General features: G+C 43.8%; 1 protein-coding gene across 2 annotated transcripts; it reads right to left on the reverse strand.

Annotated features, from left to right (window-relative positions):
* Positions 1–3,534: 3,534 nt before the first annotated feature.
* On the reverse strand, positions 3,535–19,154 carry kif23 (kinesin family member 23). 2 transcript variants are annotated; one of them, XM_076271547.1, is made up of 23 exons: positions 18,993–19,154; positions 18,252–18,318; positions 16,664–16,792; positions 16,452–16,557; positions 16,189–16,325; positions 15,978–16,090; positions 15,274–15,444; positions 14,752–14,796; positions 14,301–14,413; positions 14,050–14,171; positions 13,481–13,583; positions 13,195–13,274; positions 12,964–13,083; positions 12,715–12,874; positions 12,137–12,298; positions 10,944–11,110; positions 10,442–10,615; positions 9,201–9,398; positions 7,507–7,740; positions 5,995–6,083; positions 4,960–5,041; positions 4,421–4,491; positions 3,535–4,059 (listed from the first exon to the last, which is right to left on the reverse strand). In XM_076271547.1, the coding sequence occupies exons 1-23, from the start codon at positions 19,004–19,006 to the stop codon at positions 4,044–4,046; spliced, it is 2,673 nt and encodes an 890-aa protein (XP_076127662.1). In that variant the 5' UTR covers positions 19,007–19,154; the 3' UTR covers positions 3,535–4,043. The 2 variants fall into 2 exon arrangements, with proteins under 2 accessions (XP_076127662.1, XP_076127663.1); XM_076271548.1 differs by lacking the exon at positions 14,752–14,796 and having other exon boundaries at positions 18,993–19,150.
* Between the last annotated feature and the right edge of the window lie 60 nt (positions 19,155–19,214).

Consider the following 19,214-nt stretch of genomic DNA (forward strand, 5'->3'; position numbering starts at 1 on the left):
TACCCTTCTCTTCACTCTGAGCATGAAAAGACAAGAGAGAGATAATATAATTAAGAAAATAAAAATAATAATAAAAACAAATAATAATAAAAAAGAAAATAATAATAATTTAAAAACATGAGCAGGGAGTTTCAATATGCATCATTATAGCCGATTTGAAAATTTGGAGAGATGTGATGGACCTTAGAGAGGAAGGAAGTGCATTCCAGTCTGCCGGTGCTCTAAATTTAAAGGCCCGACGCCCAATTTCCTTATTGAGCCGTGGGGTAACTAGGAATAAGTGCTCTGTGTGCCGGAGACTGTATTGGGAACTGAAGGGAATTAAAAATGTATTGTTTCATTGTGTTGAGACAATATGGCTACAGAAAGACAAACTTAAATAAGGGATTGTGGCTATGTTTCTCTATCATCCCATTCATTAGAAATCAGATGTTTTTGGTATAAAATGTAGAAAATATCAGGCTATTGAAAATACATCAACATAACTCCTCCTTAATTATGTGTTTGCAAACACAAAATATAGATAGGAAAAAATCTGTAATGAATAGTTTATGTAGGTGTTACATAAATGCTACCAAATTATTATTATATTATATTATTATACCAAGTTATTGTATCAAGACACGCATGCTGTTTGACTTGGTTCCACTTCCTATAAACCACATAACGATTACTGGAAATTTGAATGAAAGATCAATATTCGGTTTTCCTTTAATTTATAAATATTCAGTCCTTGCTCGGGAGGAATGAAACATAGGCCTACAGCTTAAGCCATAAAAACTTTCCACAACTTCAATATTTTATAACATATGAATGGTACTTCCAGAAGGTTTTATTATATAGATTGGTGCTGGGTAATAAGTCTCAGTGAATGTCTGATAATAACTCTTTGCCGTCATTGTGAAGTGTGTAGCCCACCTCAAACATGGGACTGTTCTGTTGGCTAAAAAACGTTTATCTGCGGTTGACTGTCACGTGGCTCACACTGTCCACTCACTTCCCCCCTTTGATGGACATTGCTAGGCAAGCTTCAAAGTGCCTCATTAACAAACCACAGTATATCGGTTTCTAAATCTGCAGTCAGCAAGTCCCCAAATAATGTATGCAAGATCAGCTACTGTTTCCAAATAGGAAATGTGACTCAACTGTACAACAGTTCAAAGATTACCCAAAAAGAAAAGGTTAAAGGCTATTGGGTAAAGTTAAACTGATGTCCCTGACTTTAGCAATGTTAACTGTTCTTTTGTGACACATTATGTTACAATGTTCTAATACATTGTGAACGTCATTCTATGTTGCCACTGATGTTGCCACTGTCATTCCACATTCTACCCTAAATCTTTTGCAACCATTAAATATGATTCTCTGAGATTGCAAAATAATTATGCTTTGGTGACACAGGTATTCAGATAAATCTCTTAGAAAAGTGTATGGCTCCATTCTCTAACAACTTGTAAAGATACTTTGTGCACAATCCCAGATGCATGACAAAAAAAAGCAAAAGTTTTTAGGAAAAAGTCCACTCCTTGGTATTTTCTTTTCTTAATTTTAAATTCTCAGTTTGGCAAGAATTACGTTATGACCTTGATTGGTCTTCCTCAGATTCACTGCAAACACAGGCATTGCAATTGTTTTTTGTTGGTATTTTATGCCCCCAACCATGATTTGAATTACGAGGGTATTGGCGGGGTCCGACCCCCCTAGATAAGACTTGGACCCTCCCAAAAGGGATGAAAATAATAGTTGGGAAAATTTTATTACATAAAATGTTATACGATTTAATGGTATCCGATATTGCATGTAATTAAATGCAGTATTACCATCACATACCAACAATTAATGATATAATCTAATGAAATACGATTTTCAAACTCACCCTCATTGGGCTGTACCTTCTCTGGTACATTCAGACTGTGTTCTTTGCTATGATAATACTGACGAATTAAAACAAATGCACAGTGTAGGCTGCAAAAGCCTCAGCCTCAGCAGGGAATTCCGTGTGTAGATTAGTGGTTCTCAAGCTTTTTTAAGCAAATGCCCATCCCAGCTAACAATTTTTGGTTATTAGAACGCTTTTTCTTGGTAATGGGAACGTTGCTTGAAAGTTGTGAATGTTGTCCTATGGTTTGCCAGGAAAGTTTTTCTGATGGAAATGCTACGTTCTCCTAACGTTTTTCTAACATTCATTTTATGATAACCAAGGGGCAACCTTTAGAGAATGTTACAATTTAGTTGCAGTAACGTTCCCCTAACCATGTGAATAACAAACCTCAGGGCAACCTTCAGAGAACGTTCCCCTAACCACTGAAATGAAATAAGCTAGGGGCAACCTTTAAAGAATGTTACTATTTGGTTGCAGTGACGTTCCCCTAACCATGTGGATTAAAACAACCTTAAGACAACGTTACATTTAGGTTGTGAAAACGTTATTGGAACTTAAAATAACTATCACAGTATGCTATGCCAAAAAAGATAAATAAAAAACAGACCATACTTCCATTGTGCCCAGGGGCGCCCCAGGGTGGCCGCGGCCACCACAACAGAAACTCTGGCAACCCCTGTGACCACCCCTGGCTATGTGGCCAACGGAGGCAAAATGTGTCCAAACTCACACCCATTATTCTCTGTTGAATTGCTCACAGAGAACTTATCACACATAAATTACAGATATCACGTGAAAGAGCAGAACCTGAGCTTTCCAATGATATTAGCGGCTAGGTGTTCACGATAAAAAAAAAAATAACGTTGGATATAGGCTACATGACATTTAATAATATTTCCATTGTGCACACAGCGCTTTGTCCATCTCCACACCCATTACTCTTGGTGGTATATCTCATGAACACCTTGGTCAAAACATAGCAAACCATATATCGAAATAAACACCAGCAGACCTTACCAAACACGAGGATATGAAGCATTCCCTTAAGCACATCCCGAGTAATCCGGTTTTGAAATTGCAGCAAAATTCTACATGTTATCCAACTTTGGGCTGTAATTCTAATATATTGTAGCAGCCCAAAATAATGAACTTGCTTTCCAAATCAAAAGTTGGTAATGGCATGCACAGATCAACAGTGCTTTTAAATAGATATTTCTACCAGCATGCTTCAGGTGGCATGGATGCAGCACAAAGTATTTTTACCTAATATAGGCTACACGGTCTTGAACGATATAGCCTAGCATATGAAGAGCTCTTTTCCAAAACGCTATGAATCCATTTTTGTGGAACAAGTGATGTTATTTAATTGTTTTTCAGGTAATATCAATAAAAGTGCAGTTGTGTTGTTTTGATTGAGTAAATTCAATTTAAAAACAATTACTCAATTACAGTTCCGAAAACAAAATAATCATTTAATCATTTATTTATGAAAATGCATTAAAATGGAGGATATAGTGTTTTGGAGCCAAATTGTTTGTGTCCTAATATATGTGATATATTACTATTCATTTAAATGGCTTAATACACTTTCAATGAACACAAAAATCACAATTAAACGAGTCTTGTTAGAGTAAGAAATCCCAAAAGCATAATCCATGTCTGCATAGGGAATTTATTAACATCTTAGGGTACAGAGGAAAACTTCCAGCACAGTATTTTTTTTCAACAAATTTATATAAAATTGCGCCACATAGAAAAAAGTACAAAATGCTAAGGTGAAAAGTTCAGCCCGTTTAAAAGGGTAAAAGAATATAAATCCACCTGCATTTGAAGATGATTCTTGAACTGGTCCAATGGCAGTACAAAGTAGTTATGCACTGAACTAGAATGCTATAGTGCCTCTTAGAATAACAGTCTGCAATATACGCATGAACAACTAGTACTACAACATTTCATTCATTTTTTTCCCTGCCATCATGATACATGAACTGAGCACTCTACCGGGCAACACTACAATATAAAATGCACAGACTTTGGTGAATTGACTATATACAGATTTTAAAAAGATAAATAGTATAAAGTGAATCTGCTATTGCACACAAACAGCGTGAGGCTCCAGGGCAGAAAAAACATGTTGATGTGCAGAATCTGAGCAGCTCCTCTAGGGCTTTCTCCGTCTAAAGCACACACAAACACACACACACACACACACACACGTAAATGATTAGGCTCTGGTACTTAACTAGGACTGAATCCAAGGTGTTAGACATTTTAAAGACTGAAATAAATAGCTAATCGTTTTTTAGCATTTAGTTTAAATGCAAACTTGATAAGCAGGTGTGAGATTACTGAGATTCACAGTAAAACTAAGTTCTTCGTCAACATCATGCAATAACGTCCATCAAGCTCCCTAGCAGAGACGGAGTTTCTGAAAATGAACAGTCACTTTCCATTCCACAGTTCACACTTCTATGAAAACTTTGTGTTGTTCACATTCATGCCCCAGCAGCAGCGTCCTGCCCCAGACACACGACTTACTTCTGGTATCCGTGGTGCTGATAGCCAGGTCCCAGGTTGGATCCAGCCCTCATCTCCACAGCCACAGAGCACTGGGGGAGCAGGAGGAAGGTCAGTGTTATACGATCACGAGACAGAGTCACACAACGAGACGTGGACCCAATGAGACAGGACACTGTTCCCGTGGGCCTTTGGTCCCCCTGGGGCCGGACTTATTGCACATGTGTACAGTGAACCCCTGAACCCAATAGGGCTGCAATAATCCAGTTGCCAACTAGTCAATTAATTACCAACTATGTACTTGGTAATCATGTATTAGTCAGTTTGAGTAATGCAAGGAGGGAAAAGATTTTTAGCTGATCGAGCTGAATCGAGAAAATACATAAAATTGAAAATAGATCGTCCATGAAAATAGTAGCGCTAGTTGCAGGCTGTTAATCCATAGGCTCTGGCTGTAGAACGTCATGGCCAAGCCGATAAAGCCTGTCTTTGAGATGGCTGTGGAACACCATGGCCAAGCCGATAAAGCCAGTATTCGATATGGCTGCTCCGGCTCTTACCCGGTTCTCCACGTCAGTCCAGCCGCCCTGCATGTTCCCATCTCCCTGGGGTGGTTGGTTTTCAGAAGACCGCCTCTTGCGGCTGCAGGGAAACAGAAAACACACAGCATCTATATCCACCCAACACACAATCACACCAACACAGAATCTATATCCACCCAACACACAATCACACCAACACAGAAGAAAACACACAGCATCTATATCCACCCAACACACAAGCAGAACAATAGAGTTGTGAATGCCATGTTGAAAAACATCACACATCAGCATCAATATCATAATCATTGTAGAATAGTGAATTCACAGGTTGAACACTGACTCCAAGATGGCCGGATCCTAGCAGTGGGAAAAAAAGATAACCACCACTGAGGGCAGATGTGGGCATGGGGGCACTGGTTAGAACACTGAGGGCAGATGGCATGGGGGCACTGGTTAGAACAGTGTTTCCCAAACTTTTTTTCTGGCGACCCACTTTTTAAAAATGACAGACCATCGCGACCCATTTCACTTCAAATCTACCCTCATCTACAATCGAAACTATCTACATGCAAATTGAATATCCTTATCCGGTCTATGGATGTCTGCTTAGTTGACAGCACGGTCACTAGATTTTAATCGGTAAAGTTGAGGAACTGGTATCTGTTAATGTTCGTGCAAATAGGCGGATTAATGTCCCTTGCAGTTTGCAACTGCGAGGTACAGGTCATGGCAGGCGCCCCACAGAACGGTTTCATTTTGAGAGGTAGATATCCATGCTCTGGCTCCCCCTCTGCGATGCGTTCGTCCCCCAGTTTCATGCGCCAGTTTCATGAGCTTTTATGACAAAACCGTAACTGTGGTAGTTAACAAACTACATCCTAATAGAAAACTGTTAACTTTCCTGGTATCAAATGACAAATGGTATCAGTTTTACCTATAACACAACATAAATTGTGCTGGGCTGGCGACCCAAAAAAATTATCCTTTGGGAAACACTGGGAAACACTGGGTTAGAACACTGAGGGCAGGTGTGGGCACTTGTTAGCAGGTTACCTGGGTGCTGTGGGATTCTCCTGCTTCAGAGTCTCGATGTCTGTGAATTGCACAGCCTGACCACCACTTCTGGTCTTGAACACCTCCCCCTGGGGGCAAACAGAGGAACAACACCCACTTTATCATTCTGGATGTGTCTGTGTGTGGTCAAGTTAATGTCACCATTAACACATAATACAGAAAGACATGCAGACTAGGGGTGTAACGGTTCATGTATTCGTATTGAACCGAAACGGTACAGGCGTCACGGTTCGGTGCATGAATTTACACGGAGAATACACGGTATAAAAAAACATAAAACTCGTGTGCGGATTAATTAATGTCATGCGCAATTAGGCTACTGTTAAGTAGCAAGAGTTACGGGAGTTCTTTAGCGACACCTAACGCTAATCTGTAGCCTCGCCTTAGCTCTGAAGCTCTGATTGGCGCCTATGTTTTTTGTCAGGTCGTTGGTCGAGTCAGTTAGTCAGAGATAGTAGCACTACCGCTGGTCTCTTCGCAAGTTTGAGAACTTCAGTTACAGTAGTACAGGCGAGAGAGTGGTGGATAAGAAACTGTGTGTCGGCGTTGTTCAGCAGTTGTTGGGTATGTGAGTGGAAATATATGCTACACATATTCGAAGCAATCACCCAGATGATGTAGGCTACCAATCACTGAAATGAAAAAAAAAAAAAAAAAAAACTTCCCCTGCGCTTCACCAGCCTTTGGATACACATACAAAAAGAGCCAAAACCTATGTCTTAAATTAAATGATTTCGTAATGACAGAAAGCCATGTAAATCGCGTGGTAATTACCTTTATGTTGGGGTAACTTGTAACTTCTCACATGAGGAGCTGGTAGTGTTAAGTGCATAGACAGTAAGTGTCAACGCTAACCAGGCTAATAAACAAACCATGCTACGGTGAGTTAACGTCGAAGGGCAAAGTCATGTGACTTAGTTGTAGTCTGTTTATGAAATGAAAGGAGCAATTTCGTTTTTTAAAAGAAGGCAAAATAGTGTGATATTTTCATAGTTAGTAGGGTAGATTATTACTGTACACACACTGAAAAATATTGAGGCAAATTGTAGACCCTTCCATATACAACTAAACACAGATGTTAAAGGTCTTGCTTAAGTGGATTTTTAAAAATCATTATTCTATGTAATTTGCACTTTCAGAAATAAGAGATGCTGTAGGCCTATTTTAAGTTTTATAGCTGATTGTCTTATTTTGTTTACAACTTACAGATGGAGTCTGGGTACTTATTGTAGGCTACTGTTTAGCCTACATCTTACACACTTCAGGCTGTTGCAGATAGCTTAGGGAAGAGACTGTATGACACTGGTACAGCCTGATACACAATAAAAAAAAAAAATTGCTTTCTGCATTTTTGGTTTTGCTTTTCCCTCCATTGTACCGAACTCGTACCGAACCGTGATGTCCGAACCGAAGTATGAACCGAACCGTGACTTCTGTGTACCGTTACACCCCTAATGCAGATGGGCTGTGTGTGTGTGTGTGTTCCTGTACCTTGATGAGTTTGGTCTGGATCTCTCCGTCGGAGGCCACCTCCTGGTGCGTGAGCACGTACTTGTCGGCCTTGGACAGGGCCTTCTCACTGGGGGTGGACACCTTGATGGAGTTGGGCAGGTTGGGCTGCATCACTGTGTCCAGCTCCACGTTGGTGACGGGCTTGTGGTCCACCCAGCGCTCATTTCCTGCCGAGTGGGACCGCCGGTGGTGGGGGCGCACTGGGGCACCCGTCTGCACCAAACACACAGACACACACAGACAGGTCAGCCAATCAGCTGGGCAATGCCGAGGTTCTAGGAGTCATGCCTCTTAAGTTAGTAGGATGTTTATCTACTGAAGCTGCCAGTCGCATACTCTATTGTGGCAATGCAACAAACACACAATGAAACGCCATCACCACATTCTCCAAAACTGATCATATAACAAGTCATCTACACACCAGAGCATTTGAGAAATGCAACTGGAACAGGGTTCAGGCAAGTTACATTGTTGCAACTGGAACAGGGTTCAGGCAAGATACATTGTTGCAACTGGAACAGGGTTCAGGCAAGATACATTGTTGCAACTGGAACAGGGTTCAGGCAAGTTACATTGTTGCAACTGGAACAGGGTTCAGGCAAGTTACATTGTTGCAAAGAATGAGATGGTCTGGAGACGGGATGAGCAGTTAATCATGTTAGTATGTTACAAAAAGATTTATTGAAGTGCATAGCAACAGGGTAGGTTTTTTTTTCGAGAGGACCAAAAAATAAAGAGCAACCTCATTCACTGGTCATGTCATGGTCAAGGGAAACTACTAAATAAAAAAACACTACAACATCAAAAGAGAAAAAGGAAAAAAAAAAAGAAAGACAAAACAAGCTGTTAGTAGCTACAGCCGTGCCAGAGCTCCATCTACATCTACATCTCCATCTAGCGCTGCTCTTACTGCTACCACTGACCCTGGGTCCTGCCACCTCCTCTACGCCTACATGGTCTGGCTGCTGGGGCACCTCCCAGTCTTGCTGGTGCTGGTGCTGGAGCTGCCACTGCCTGCCTCTGCGCCTGTCTAGGCTGTCTGGAGCTCTGCTGGACGGGGGCGACTGGCTACGCTGCCTGCTGTCCTGGGGGACCCGCTGTTCCCAGTCCGTGATGCAGGAGGCCACGGACAGGCCGCTGGCCTTCGGAGACAGGGGACCCCCCGTGCCCCCGGCCTTGGCCACTTTGGGGTCGCAGGTGTAGGAGGCGGGGTGCGGGGGGCAAGGCTGGGGGAGAGTGTAAGAAGACTGCAGATGACAGTCAGGTTAGAACACAAAAATTGCATGCACTCACACTAAAAAATAACACACATGACTAAGTAGGAGAGCCAACAAGGACACTTAAAAAAATAAAAATGTCCTCCATAAACAAACACACAAAATATTTAAGTGATTATCTATACAAACGTGTTGTGATTTTTTTTTTTTTTTAAAAGTCACTTGGTATAATACATAATTAATGCACACAGAGGTCCATGTGGGACAGCAGTTCTCCCATCAGCTCCAGCTGTGGTATGTGGAGAGGGAATAGCGGCCTCTGCTGGTGGACAGACGCTTTAAAAGGCAGGCATGCGTGTAGTGGGGAGGGATGGGGAGGAAGAGGAGGAGGATGAAGAGAGGGCGGATGGGAGCGGGCGAGCGAGCAAGCTAGAAGCGCATGTCAAGGTGACGTACGGGTACGGGGGACGGGGAGGCCGAGCGCTTGGCCGGCAGGCGGTCCTTCTCTCGCGAGGGCCGCTGCGGTTTCTCCGGGCGCGCTGGGGGATTCTCGGGACGAGACTCGGTGACGATGGCCTTGAGCTGCTTCAGCTTCTCGTCCTTCACCCACAGCTTGTTCTGCATCTCCAGCTGCTTGGCATTCACACGCCTCTCCTGAGGGGGGAGACCACACACACACACACACACACACCCACAACCACACGCACCACACACACACAGGTAAGCAAACAAGCAACATGAGAAAATAATCCCAAGCTATCCCTGAGGATACTACCAAATAACTATCATACTACATACAGAATTCTCTTTTGAATACTCTTGGTACACCCTTGGTGGTTACTACCAAATAACTATCATACTACATACAGTATTCTCTTTTGAATACTCCCTTACACCCTTGGTGGTTACTCAACGATGCTTCCAGGGAATGTAGTCATGGGGTCATATTCCCAAAGCATTTGATCTTCCCATCAAGAGTACTACTAAACCGCACGAGTTCAGCTGCTATGGTTGATGGGAATCATCATGCATGTGTACGAGCAGAATTAGCTCATGCCTATAGTCAGTATTTAGCATTTTGAAAGTCCCCGACTCGAGGCCCACACATAGGCGCACTCCGCTTTTGACGTTCAATTACATTACATTATGTTGTTTTCAATGCAATAAAAAAGAAAATATAAAAAGAAAATAATTACATTATGATTTTTTCAATGAGTTTGTTTATCAAATACTTGTCAATTAAACATTCCATGCCGGTGTGTGAGTAGGCAAGTGACAGAAAGTGTAGAAGCACTCAACTGAAAAGCGTTCAATAAACAATGGACTTTGTTGAGCTGTGCGGACAAAAACAGAAATGAATCGTAATCTCCATGGCGACGGCAGTGGTGTGCGGGGTAGTACTGAAAACAATGGAATCTAGGTAATCAAATCGGCGCCTATGTGCAGGAGCGTTCATTGGGTTATACAAATTATATTTGCAGCTCTGAGGGGTGTACAATGAAGCAAGGCTACTGGCATATTCAGCTAACCTGAGGAGCACCCACTCTTCTCTTAAAGAACACTGCACCGACCATCTATTGTTTCAAAGGTGCCATTCTTTCTGAGATCAGCGATTACGCCTAACGTCAACTGGATAAGCTGGCTTCTTAGTATAGCCATGTGGTCTGACCGAGGCAGGCCGAGAGCGCTGTACTCACGCATTCCTTCTCCCACTGCAGCTTGGTGTCGTAGACCATGCCCTGCATGCGGGCCTCCATGCGCTTCTTCTCCGACTGCTCTCGGGCGAGCCGGTGCTCACGGCTCTCCAGCTCATGCTGCAGGGTGCGCTTGTCCTCCTCGTAGATGTTGGTCGTCTTCTGCAGGATGTCGATCTGAAAAACACAACGCAGGACCAATTTCACCACATCCTCCTGCAAAATACTACTACTAATGCACCGAATTTCATGATATTTTCTCCCCAGGTCTGAAAAATGATTTTACAACACCATGACCTTTCGGTATTTCCATGCCTAAGTCACTGATGGGAGAGTGGTTATGGGAAATAAACAGTCACAACAACGGTATCCGATGTAATGCAGCTAGGACGGGTACTCTCCCAGACAGAGCAGGGTCTTACAGAAGGCCACGAGACAGGTCAACACCTCCCAGAGCTTTAACAGTCCAAAGGATGTAAGCACTGGCAGAGGGGCTTCTCCTCACCTTGTACTCCAGCATCTTTGCCTTCTTCTCCAGGCGGTCGATCTCACTCTTCTGGTCCTGAATGCACTTGTCCTTCTCCCCCAGTTGGCCCTGCTGCTGGTGGATGAGGTTCTCCTTGTTCATGAGGCTGCCATCCATGTCCTGCAGCATGGACTTAAGCATGTTGGCTGAGACGAGAGAAGGAAAAATAAAACAAAAAAACATTTCAAATTTGAACGTCACCAGCGGAGCAGGCATGAAAGGCTGTGGACATAATGATTCACCCTTTATCTGGACCAATCAGCAGAATGATTCTGCTAAAAGGTTGTCAATAGTTGAGCTCAACAGCCACTAAAATGTGTCAATTAGCAAGAAAAGCATGAGTGACTTTATTAATTACAAATTGTACATTGTAATACAAAGTAAACAATCATACTTTGAGCGCACACACTGAGCTGAAGTTGAAGTGTTTGGATTAGAACTGGGGAAGACAGAGAGAGAGACAGACACACACACAGAGACAGACAGACAGACAGACAGACAGACAGACAGAGACAGAGACAGACAGACACAGATCTTAATACTGTCAGAGATAGAAAACAGAGACTGACCCTAACCAAGTACAGGCCACAAATTGGAAATCGAAAAAAGGAAGACTCAGAAAATCATGGCAACCAAAAGAACACAGAATATGTGGTTACTGCATGACAGGTGAGGTCGAGACAGAGATGCACTTCCTCCTACAATGTACATCCTTCAATCAAACAAGAAACCTTCTCTTCAACAGATTTAACTCAGAAATTCCTAATTTTAATGAACTAAATGACATATCAAAATTAAAGATACTATTAGGAGAAGGAGATAAAGCATATCTTGCTGCCCAATATGTATCAACATGCCACAATCTGAGGGACAATGAGTGACCTATATCGACAAATAAACACACAGACACGCACGCACACACGCACGCACAGTCGCACACACACTGCATCATACACTGCATTTTATTTTACCCATTTATTTTATTCTTATAAAAATCTACTGACATGTATGTGTTCAGAATTATTGTATAACTGCTTTGCCAATATAAGTGAGCTTGTCATGCCAATAAAGCATTCTTGTATTGACAGACAGACAGACAGACAGACAGACAGACAGACAGACAGACAGACAGACAGACAGACAGACAGACAGACAGACAGACAGGGCCTCACCGGTCCGGTTGTACTCCTCGATCATGGACTGCCTCATGCGGTGCCTCCTCTCCAGCGCCTCGATGAGCCGGGGCAGCGTCTGGTCGTCAGAGGGGTCGCTGATCTCACACGGGGGCAGCGGGGGGAAGCTCTGCAGCAGCTGGTTCAGAGCCGCTGGGATTTCTGACAGAACAGCAGCCACCACCACAGAGTCAACATCCCGCTCCATTTGCACACACACACACACACACCTTCACTGAATGCACTCCTCACATGCACCACAGAGTCAACATCCCGCTCCATTTGCACACACACACACACACCTTCACTGAATGCACTCCTCACATGCCCACTTGCAAAAACATGGTGTGCTTCCAGCAGAGTCTTTTTCAGTGTCAGCTTGCACTTAACTTCATCCTAGTTCACCATTTCAGCGTAATAGTACTTAATCTATTTACAAGCTTAATCTATTCACAAGCTTAAGATAGTGCACCTTACACTGCACTAAGAAGCACAAGTATCTGCATGTACATATGCCAAGTGTCGCATATTTACGTTGAACACTTATATCCTCTAGATTGCACAAATGTCCAGTGTACCTGTATCTACGGGACCACCACGCTCCTCCAGGCGGCGACTTAGCTCGTCCTTGAAGGCCAAGTTCCGCTGGCGCCGGCCGGGAGCGAAGCCACAGATGGGCCGGTCCACCGGACGCGCCACCTCCACCTCCTGGGTCATCTCTGCAAAGCGCATGACCAGCTGCACACACACACACACACAGTTAGACCACAGGCCACACAAGGCCGGAGGTGAAAATGATCAGTAGGTGTGAAGGAGGCCGGTTGTACCAGAGTCTCCTCATAGTCATCGGCTTTGGGGTTGACGCAGACAATCATTCGCACTTTGCCTTCGCCATCAAAGTAGTTCTTGAAGAAGTGAGTCACTTTGGAGTCTCTGTACGGCACCATCTTAGCACAATGAAAATAAGCAGATTATTAAAATAAACAAAGGAGGATGTAGTTAAAAACAGAAAGAAAAAAAAAGAAAAACAAAGGTAGAAATCCATCCCCAGCACCAACCTTGTTCGTGCCGCACATTTGGTTCTCTCGGAGAACTTCCATGCAGGTCCGCAGGGTCATCAGGGACTGGTTGATGTTACCTGTTCAGGGTGAAACCGGTGAGCTAAGAGATAAGAGTCCAGAGAAGGCAGAGCCCCCCCCCCCCCCCCCCCAGAACCCTGCTCCCAGCCCAAGCCCCTGCCCCCCCCCCCAGAACCCTGCTCCCTGCCCCGCCGCCCCCAGCCCAGAGAGTCCAGTACCTGCTTCCCTGAGGCGGCTCCCCTCCCCCCAGCCCAGAGTCCAGTACCTGCTTCCCTGAGGCGGCTCCCCTCGGCTCGAGTCCTGCTGGTGCGCTCACTACCTGCCAGGTCCACCAGACACAGCTGGCTCACCGTCACCTGGTTCTTATCCTGTCAGAACACACAGAACCAGTTAGAACATGGGACTGGCCTATATTCTAGAGAAATCAGTAGCATCAACACACAAAGGGTTTCTGGTCTACAACTTCTCTACTTCATGACTAAAAGCAGGAATAAGTGAAGTAATACAGAATTCAATGCTTTTGTGCAGTATTCTTGTTTTGCATTACAAGGACAAGTCAGATGGTTTTTTTCACCTACATTTTATAATTTTCCATGTCTGGAAAACAACATCATGCAATTCAATGGAAGTCATTACACAATATGTAATAATATGCCATTTGTACATAATGCCAATTGTACAGACCGTGCAAGCACTCTGGTTATTGGTGTATGGATGACAACACTGATGATAGTATAGAGGGCAGGGTCATTAGACAGGTAGAGCTACTGGTGTAGGGATGACCAGACTGATATTATGGTATTAGACAGGTAAAGTGAGTCAGGTTAGTCTCACCTGTAGCACATTGTCTCCATCAGCATCCAGAGGAGCCTGGGCCAGCTTGATGATGAACACACTGTGAGACCTGCTGGACTCGCGGTTCAGCTGAGTGTTGGCAATCCTACGCTTCTTCTGACCTGTGCAAATGACCATAACATTTACAATAATAAGAATATAGATTGTAGAGATAAACGCTGACCCACTGAAAGGTGAAAAACACCTACCTTTCCAAAACACTGACCCACTGAAAGGTCAAAGACACCTACCTTTCCAAAAGACATCAAAAGCCTCGTCGGTGGACTTCACCTCCACTTCTGTGCAGCCGGCCACATACATGTTGTGGTTCTGGTCTTCACGCAGGATTTTAGACTGGGGTGGTCTAGAACAAGCACAAACAAGCCACAGTGAGCCACAGACAAACACACACACACACACGTATGCATCAATGAGATGGGTTAGGCAACAGTGAGGGGGTGAGTATGCTTAACTGATTCTTAGCTCAACATACAGTTTTTAATGACAGACAAGGCACAGCAGAGACTGCAAGCAGACACACAGCTACAGCAGAGGGGGCGTGAGCACAAGCAAAGCAATGGGACCAGGGGGAGGGGCACAGGGGTGCAGCATCAGCAGCAGCAGGGCAGGGCACATGGTACTTTCAGCTCAAGAGCGCTATCTATGGGTGTGGGGGTGGAAGGGCAGCCACTGGCCACGTACATAAACTCAGTGTTGCTCCGAAGGGGAGTGCCTCCACTGTTCCACCTAGCGAAGAACACACACATTTCATCTCTACACTACCAAGGACACTGATAAAGACTGGCCACATAGGGACAAGGCCCGTAGGTAGCCATTTTATAAACTCAGCAGCTTCTGCTATAGTTTACAATTTACTCTCGTCAGTAAGGCTGCCAACTATGAATATTTTTTTGCTCTTTCTCAAAGACACTACTGGGCTACTTCTGTGACTACTTTTATATAACAAATAAAATAGTGCTCACACATCCAAGCCAACAATAGAAATACACATACTGAAAGTCCTAATAATCATCATAATTCAAAGGCAATTTCCCCCCCAGTAAATTACAATTACAAAATGACAGCAATGCTTTGAATGTGTGAACAATATTTTTGACAAACAATTAAATAACTGAAGACTATGAAAAGTCACAATCAACAAATCAGACATGTGGAGGTTCAGAGGTGACGATAAGTTACCCAAAGACATCACTCAATCCTTACTTGGCTTTTAAAGGGTCAACAGGCGTCTCTTCCAGGAGGTCGTAGATGTAGTTGTTGTAAATCTCGATGTAGGACACAAACACGCTGTAGCTGCTGTCCTCATCCACCCCGTCCGCCTTGCAGGCCTCCTCTGGTCGGATCATGTCCGCAAACTCTGGGTCTAGCCTCTGCCTACAGTTCCAACAGCACACAGCATCGTTTTATTCTTATCTATAAATATCATGCCATGTTGTGCATGCTGCTTTTAATTCCCCAAGGTTTTAACAAAAGAACCTGATACAGGTCTCCCACTTTAAGTCAAATGTAAAATTCCATGACTTTTCCCTGACAAAAAAAATGAATTTCCATGACTTACTATACTATTTACTAAGGTATAGCGTTCAAGAATATTTTACTTTTTAGAGTGAGAGATGAATAAATGGGCATTAAATAAACAAAGTTGGGATACTCAAGGAAGCAGTGAAGCAAATGACCAGTTCTGCGTGGAAATATTTGAATTAATGTATTTTGGCAAGTACATTTTTAACCGCTAAAACAAAATTCCCTGCCCCAAAACTGATACAATTCCCTGACTTTCCATGTCTGGAATAGACTTTCTAAAATTCCATGATATTTCAGAAATTCCATGACCCGTGGGAACCCTGCTGATAAATCATGTCCTCATTACGTCTTAACCGAAACACTCGTACTTCCAATGAACTTACCGTGAGGATGGAGTTTTTGGAACGTTCTGCTGGCTGTCTCTTTTCTGCCTCTCCAGGAGGGCATCTACCTGGTTCTGGATCTCCATGCCATTCTTATCGTCAGGCTTGAACACCTGGGCACAAACAGGCAGCACACGAGGTAAGACCCGACAGTCAACAACCAAATGGGTTTTAAGGGAGAAATAGAAATCAAGCCGTTACTCTTCCGTACAAATCTTTTGGCCTGGTATGGGCCGATGCTGTTGAAAATCATGTCCAGGGAGCGGGGGAGCAGGCCACCTTGCCCAGCAGAGCCAGTCATGGTGTAGGTCTTACCACTACCAGTGACGCCATAGGTGAAGAGCAGACCTGGGAAAGTGAAAAGCATGTTGAGACGTTGATGCATGACACGCATATTTGACCTTATCAAAGGCATACTTTAGATATGCAGCTACAGGCACCCGGCAGGTTTACAGCATGACTCATAACACCAACCGTTTTTGCCATGAATGACATCATCCACAAGTGGTTTGGAAACATCCTCAAACAGCTCCATCTGAGTTGTTTTGATGCCAAACACTTTCTTGAAGGAATACTGCGTCTGAAATACAGGGAGAGATTATGGTCCTGCAAGGCAATGAATGTGACTTCCACTGAGGACATAAGGAAAGAATCTGCCCAAAACAAAACAAAACAAACAAACAAACCTCCTTGTACTCCCCATTCCGGTTGGCCTTGAGGCCATCTGGGGCATGGAGCTGAATAGTGGTGTTGTGGATCACCTCAATGCAGCATTCCTCATCATCACAGCTCAGTGGGCGCACACGGCAGTACACCTGCAAAAACACCAGTGCACCATCACACACAAATCACTAGTGGTGCCTAAAAACGTCAATATGGAGTTCACACGGGTCAAAAATTGCAATTAGCTTATCAATCTAATCGATCTACTGAGGAGGTCATCTCATGTTCTACATTCCACACTTAGGCATACGAACAGTGGAAAAGGGAATTATGTGAGGCTGGCTGTTGTTTATTGATTATAGTTCAGCTTTCAACACCATTGTTTCTCAGATGCTGGACTCTCAAAGATCTTGGACTAAACACCTCCCTCTGTGACTGGCTTTTGACTTGCTTTCTGGCAGAGACCCCAGGTAGTGAGAACGGGCCAGCTCACCTCTAATTCCATCATTCTGAGCACAGGAGCTCCAGAGGCCTGTGTCTTGAGCCCATTGCTTTACTCTCTCTACACCTATGACAGCGTCACTGCCATAGTTAAAGGGACACCAGGCAAGCCTGATGCTTTTTCTCTATGAAACTCCCCCTCGCTCGGTCTGAAGCTCTTTTCCTTTTCTTTGCATCTTCCGTCAAGGGTTTTCGCTGCCTCTTCGCCGGCTCTGCCATTATACACACGTTTGCAACAATCGCTAGCGTTTCGTTAGCCTGCCTCTGTGCTGTGAATGCAGAATGTAAACTGATCCTGCTTCGGTCGGCGGGTACGATACACTGAACTTGCAAGCGGGATATTCTTCCTGCGGGCGAGAGAGTCTTCATTCGCCCTGTAATGAGTCATTTAACCATATACCGACTTACGAAGATGAGTAATTAACACGAACACGTTGCCTGGTGTCCCTTTAAGTTTGCTGATGCAGTGGTCCTGGCCCTCATTTCTAACAGTGATGAGACTGCCTTCTTGGATGAGGTGAAGAAGCTACCTGCCTGGTGCCAGACAAACTGTCTCCAGCTGAATGTCAACAAAACCAAGGAGCTGATTGTGGACTTCAGAATGAGGCAACAGCAGCAGACTTACACCCCTCTCTTGACTGATGGAATGCAGGTGGAGAGAGTTAGTGGCTTTAAATATCTGGGAGTACTCATCTCTGAGGACCTGACCTGGACTACTCACATTCAAGCTCAGATTAAAAAGACCAGGCAACGAATGCACCACCTAAGACAACTTTGGAAACTGAGGTTCCCCCAGCGACTTTAAAAACCTTTTACACTGGGCCCATAGAGAGCATAGTGACCCAGTGGGCCCATAGAGATCATCCTGACTCAGTCCATCACAGTGTGGTCCATCTAATCTATCTAAATCTGAATAATTGTATTTTTATCCAAAACATGACTACACTTACGTTTTTCTTACAAATAATTCAATTTCAACCCGGACATGAAATAGGGACCTTTGACAAGTCCATTCAGTAAACATTCCAGGGCTGCCAACATCATCATGCCACCAAAACTCATAAAACAAGGCACCCAACCACAGCCAGACCTTAAACCGACATAACTTACCCCAACTGGATCCTTCTGGTTGTTGTAAGGCTTCTTCGGCGCAGGTCTCCGGGGGGTTTTGCCCTTCCTGTAATGTTAACGTCAATGCAACACCTTAAAAATATATCCCGTTTCATAAAACAACGATGTAAAAGCCAAACACGTTAACTAGCGAAATCCACATAAACTAACGTTATACGAATGACAGATCTTACAAACAGGTTGGTATGTGAGCCAGAAGGAGTCAAGTTAGGATATGTGTATTAGCTAGCTGCCGTTAGCCAGCAAAGTTACCTGAGAGACGGTGGTTTCATTGCTCAGCGTTTTCTTTATTCACAGTCTAGCCTAAGCCTAGAAGCTACCCAACATATAGCTGCTAGCGATAAATACACGGCGGTAAAACCAGATAGCGATAGCTAGTTTGTGCTAACTTAGCTGCTAGTGCAAACGCTACCGTTACTTTACATGTCCATATACATGTGCACGACATGTAGCTATATGGCATGGTTTGCGTTAAATTCGTTAAACATGAACACTTGTGTCAATTTACTCTGTTAGCATAGTTTACTAGCAATCGCTTGCCCCACACCCAGTCAGACAGCCTGCGTTAGCGCTGTGGCTACCAAATGCAGATTTCTTAAGTGAACAAGTCATAGCTAAAACACAGAGTTAACTCCGTACAAACAACATTTGTAACAACATAAGTTAACACCGAGCAATACAAATACAGTTCCTAATAAACAAAATCAGTATTATACTCACGTAGGCCTTAACATGGTTATTGTTGTTTTGGTTCAATTTTGCGTCTGTCTATGTACGGCGCTCCTCTTTCAAATTCCAAATTCGAACTTTCCCTCCGCCTCGAGACAACGGATTTTTCAAATCAAACCAATCAGAAGGCAGAGGAAGTCCCTCCCTGGCTACTAGCGTACTTCCGGTGATCAAACGTCATCAGATTTCCAGACAAGCAACTTTCCAGAGCAC

This window comes from Alosa pseudoharengus, unplaced genomic scaffold (assembly GCF_046254945.1).
Source record: "Alosa pseudoharengus isolate Yale_2024_CS ecotype anadromous, Long Island Sound unplaced genomic scaffold, YU_APseudo_1.1 YU_APseudo_1.1_scf_10, whole genome shotgun sequence".
Taxonomy (NCBI): domain Eukaryota; kingdom Metazoa; phylum Chordata; class Actinopteri; order Clupeiformes; family Clupeidae; genus Alosa; species Alosa pseudoharengus.

Excerpts from the sequence above, each read along its gene's own strand:
- kif23 (XM_076271547.1), bottom strand. Across the intron at positions 13,584-14,049 it reads ATGGAGACAATGTGCTACAG|GATAAGAACCAGGTGACGGT; the intron begins GTGAGACTAACC and ends GTGTTCTGACAG. Across the intron at positions 13,084-13,194 it reads AAATGTGCGGCACGAACAAG|ATGGTGCCGTACAGAGACTC; the intron begins GTTGGTGCTGGG and ends CATTGTGCTAAG.